This window comes from Vigna unguiculata, chromosome 2, assembly GCF_037176805.1.
Source record: "Vigna unguiculata cultivar grain cowpea cultivar isolate G323 ecotype 2 chromosome 2, ASM3717680v1, whole genome shotgun sequence".
NCBI lineage: Eukaryota > Viridiplantae > Streptophyta > Magnoliopsida > Fabales > Fabaceae > Vigna > Vigna unguiculata.
The window spans coordinates 2856022-2860803 of NC_140793.1; the positions used below are offsets into that span (position 1 = coordinate 2856022).

At 35.1% G+C, this 4782-nt stretch overlaps 1 protein-coding gene across 2 annotated transcripts; it reads left to right on the forward strand.

Moving 5' to 3' along the window:
- Nucleotides 1–563: 563 nt before the first annotated feature.
- On the forward strand, nucleotides 564–4507 carry LOC114173994 (uncharacterized). 2 transcript variants are annotated; one of them, XM_028058712.2, is made up of 3 exons: nucleotides 564–1023; nucleotides 2066–2196; nucleotides 3586–4507. In XM_028058712.2, exons 1-3 carry the CDS (start codon nucleotides 784–786, stop codon nucleotides 4304–4306), a joined length of 1092 nt encoding a protein of 363 aa, XP_027914513.1. In that variant the 5' UTR covers nucleotides 564–783; the 3' UTR covers nucleotides 4307–4507. The 2 variants fall into 2 exon arrangements, with proteins under 2 accessions (XP_027914513.1, XP_027914514.1); XM_028058713.2 differs by lacking the exon at nucleotides 2066–2196.
- Nucleotides 4508–4782: the final 275 nt, after the last annotated feature.

Genomic DNA, 4782 nt, shown 5'->3' on the forward strand with positions numbered 1-4782 from the left:
TATTAGATTATGTCATAGCAAATTATAAATAGTGTTGGTTATTGATTACACACATCTTCTAAGTTAAAAAAAAAAATATTGCAACTAGTTCACGACTTTAGCAAGAAAAAGTGTACACACGCGACGCGATATTTAATTTTGAAAATTAAATAAGTTGAAATTCGTTTGGTTTGTGCACGACTTACCCATAATCGGTAAATTTATTTTAAATATGCCCATTTTCATATTTTGTATAAAAAAACTAACACCATTTTAAAAAAAAACCTATTTTTTTGTTATCACTATAATCTCCCATTTGTTTTATTAAATTTTGTGTATTATTTAAATTATTATTCGTTAATCTAAATTTTGAGAATTTAAAATTATCACTAATTATATTGTCAACACTATAAAAAAAAACTAAGGCCAAACTAGCACGTAATATCTAGAGAAGATTTTAATGACTGAAAATCTATATTCTAATCCTGTGTTTTTCTTCCCCAAAAACTTGTTTCTCTCATTTAATTTAATATTAATTGGAGTATTTATTATTTAAAACGTTGGAGAAAAAAAAATCTAAATAACTAAAACTGAGGAAAAGAAAGAGAAGAGAGAGAAAACAAATTTCCTTCGTTTTCCGAGAAAAAGGAAGAAAACGCTGACAAACACAGATCCGTGAATTCGAACGAAGCGGGATTCATTCGTTCGTTCGTTTGTTCGTTCATTGATTGATCAATCGATTGATCGATTCCAATTCATGTGAAAATGGGTTTGCGATGTTGAAGCGTGGGTTGAAAATACGCGATGGAAAGGGAAAAGTGGAAAGAGAATTGCAATATCAATAGCAATAACAATGGTAACACCAATGGATACTTTTACGATAGGTTTGTGTGTGATGATTACGACGGAGAGGTACCCAGCGCAGAACGTAGTCCTGCTAAGCCTTCTTCGCTGTCTTCTTCGCCTCCCAGACTTGGATACATTGAACACCATGTTTCCAAATACGATACATTGGCTGGTGTCGCTATCAAGTATGGTGTTGAGGTACTTTTATTGTTTAATTTTTTTTTCTTTTATTTACTTGTTTATTTTATAATTTCTGCTCTGTATCAGCTTGATTCTGATTGCTTAGAAACTATTGGAAATTGTGTTGCGGATGGTTTAAGTGCACGCGCGTGTTTTGCCCTCTCTAGGGAGCTGAGTGTAAGATGTTAGGGTATGAGTCAAACTCGTCCAAAGGGAAATTTGATGATCAAAGGGTGTCATATATCAGTCAAATTCACGGAAGTTGGGGTTTGATGAATAAAAGGTACCGTGTGAGTCGGATTCATGCAAGGACGAATTTAATGATGAGAGAGGGTCGCTAATGAGTGAAATTCATGCCAGCGGAAATTTTTGTGATTAAATGGTACTATATGAGTCAAATTCACGCTAGAGGGAATCCGATGATGAAAGGGTGCTATAAATGAGTCAAATTCACATAGTTTTTGTGGCGTGTGATGTGGGTGCAGCCTATGTTATGAGAAAACTTAGATATAGTTTTTTAGGTGCTTTTGATGTTTCCTAATCAGAATTGCGGTTTGATTGGTAACGTATCTTGACTTTTGATGCAAAGCTTTGTTATTTGGATTATCTAGTTGAAATTTCAATTCTGATCAGAAACTGTGCCTGGGGATATTGAATTAGGATTTGGCAGATGGATATGATATGATATGATATGATCTCCTCTTGAGACGTTTGGGTCAGAGTCATCATTTGTGTAGGAAAAAAAGTTAAATGACAGGAAATTTGAGGCAAAAGTAAGAGGAAGAGATACTATTAATAATGGTGAAAACTCACATTGTTTTCTGTTTTTAAATGGTTGTAGTATTTTTCGTTGCATTGATATTATTTCCTTGTCGATTTATTGGTTTAGTCGGTTCCGAGTGTTTGCTGAACTGTTTATCGTTTTGCTTGCCTTTCTCCGGCACCACTTTTGGTGGGAGTACTGTGCTGAATTCTTTTTTCTGAAGTTTTTTCTTTTATCAATTTGAGTTGTGCAATGAAATGTAATTTCTTCAGCTCTATTTTATTTGGAAAATTGTAGGTTGCAGATGTCAAAAGGTTGAATAGCCTTGTTACAGACCATCAAATGTTTGCTCTTAAAACTCTCCACATTCCGCTACCTGGAAGACACCCTCCATCTCCTTGTTTATCAAATGGTTCCAGTACTCCTGGGTATGTTTATCTTTGTTGGATCAAGGAAAAGCATTAAATACAAGAAACTAGGTCTTAGGGAGCATTTGGTGAACACTTTAGGCCGGGACAGAGCATCACATGTAGGTCATGTTCTATATTTGGTGTATCTTAAAAAGAGTACAGAATAGGGGACGTAAGTTTAAGTCATTTAGTATATTTTGGTTCCACTTAAAGGGTGGAGCTAAGGAGAATGTAATAAAAAATGTTCCATTATGTTTTAGTTGTGTGTCAAATGCTGCCTCATACATGTTGGTGCTACTGAAATATTTGAGAAGAGTATCTTGTATACATCAAAAGGGAGGTGGTGGGGGAGGAATTTCTGATTTCTTACCTTATATGAGCTTTCATAGGGGAGTTTGATATTTTGGGCATGTTTCATGTTAAACGCCGAGTAATTTATTGTGCTTTGGTTACGTGTATCTGTTGGGCATGCTTGTACAGCCTGAGCAGAAAATGAAGGTTAAGGTGAGAAACTGAGAATACATTTAGAATGAAATTCAATGCTGTAGTTTTAAGATTGTACTTGCTGTCATTGTAAAACCATTTTGTATGCTGTAATTGAGCAAAATTAAATCCTTAGCTTTTTTCCATCATTAGGTCAGTTTGTTTTTAGTTTCTTGTTTCTATAATATCATTGAGATTGCTGTTATTCTATTTATCATGTTTTTTTCTTCCTTTATGTATGGCTCCTCTGTTTTCTTCTATCATATGTCTGTGTACTCGCTTTCTAGATAATTACTATTGATGAATCCTCTATACTTGTTTTAAAAATTTTGTCATTTTGATGACTGTGAATTAACCTTACATTTGAAGTGCCAGTTTTTTATTTGTTCAACAGGCTTAATATTGGTTTTGGTTACAGAATATGTTTTCTGATGGATGCTTAAGAATAAATATGGCAATGGTTATGGCAATAGCGATTGCTTATAATGATGCAGTGTAAAATGGGTTGGTAATGTTAATCGGTCATAGGAAATTTACATGGTGGATAATATTGCTCATCATAGTGTTGAAATTTGTTCTGCTAGGTTGAAGATATATTGCTTTGTTTCTTGAATGCTGCTTTTGTTTAAACTTGCTATCTAAGAATTGCAGTTTAACTTAATTATACTGTAATTGGGTATCCTCTGGACCTTGTTATGACTTTAACCTGTCATTTGTATTAATTTCTTAGCATATGAAATTCTGTGAACGGGAATTAGGGGCTTATGTAGAAATTTCAGAAGAATTTGTAATTAAAGAAAATAGATCTATAATATGCACTTTTTATGTTGGTTTCAACATTTTTTTTTTATATCATCATTACCTTGTGATTTCTTTCCGATTAGCATTTAAATCACTTATGGCCATGAATGTTGTCTCTTTCAGATATTCAGATCACAATTCTCCTACTACTCAGGCACACCATGATCTGCTTGATTCATTCCCATCACTGAAAATGAAGTCATCTGAACGGAAGGTCTCACTAGCCATGAGCTCATTACAGGGTTACTATGGACTTAAAGGATCCTCAACTCCCTCAGAAGATGGTTACTTCAGAAACTCACCTACGTCTGACAGACCTCTCAGCCATCACCGGAAATCTAAAAGCTTGGTCAATGTAATTTTGGAAGAGATTATGGAAAAATCAAATGAGACATCAGCTGCATTAACCAGGGAAGTTGACTCCAGTAAATGGAATTACAATCTTGTCCAGAGACGTCAGAAATCTGTAGCGGACTTTACCAGGATACCAGAGCTGCTTCTGAGGGAGGATAATAGCAGCCCTGGTGTTCTTCCATCAAGAACTGGAATGGGCTTAGCTCTTAGACAGAAAGCAGCTAGCCGAACTAATTTGGCATCTGATTCTGATCAAAACGGTTCGAGTCCTGTGGCAATGGGTATGGTGGATACTACACTAAATGAAGGTTCATCCAGGGTGAGGAAATCATCAAGTACGTCCTGTTTACATGATCAAGATAACAGTGGCTCCTCATCCATTTGGTCAACCTCAATGCAGGCCCTCTCAACTGCAGCCATCGGAAAACCAATCTTTGATGGCCTGCCCAAGCCATTAACTGGTCGAAAAAATAAAGCTGCACTTGATTAATGTATAGTGTCCATATCAAACACAATTTTGACCCCATTTGAGAGGTTATGGAATCATTAGCTGCTACACCAGTGGGTAGATTGGAGGAAGTAAAACAATGTAGAAATGACATAAACAAAATCAAATATCACATGTATTTCTTCGAATAGGGGCATTATTTTTATGCCAGAAAATACTTCAATTTATTTATTTAATTTTAAATGTCTTGGCTGCCTATTGTCCATCTTAAAAGAAAATACACTAAAAGGATCAGAGTTCCCAACCTTAGGCTTCATATAATCAATTTTTTTTAGTTATAGTGATTCTTTTGTGTATTTTGGACAAACACAAATTGGCAAATGTACGAGTTCGGAAAGGCTCTTTCTTCCTACACAGTAAGAATCTCAGTTAGCACCTTCCAAGAAAAGAACGAAGGTTTAATTACTCGGATGATACTCACTTAAGTATAGGTGTGTCAATCTGGTACCTATTTTTAT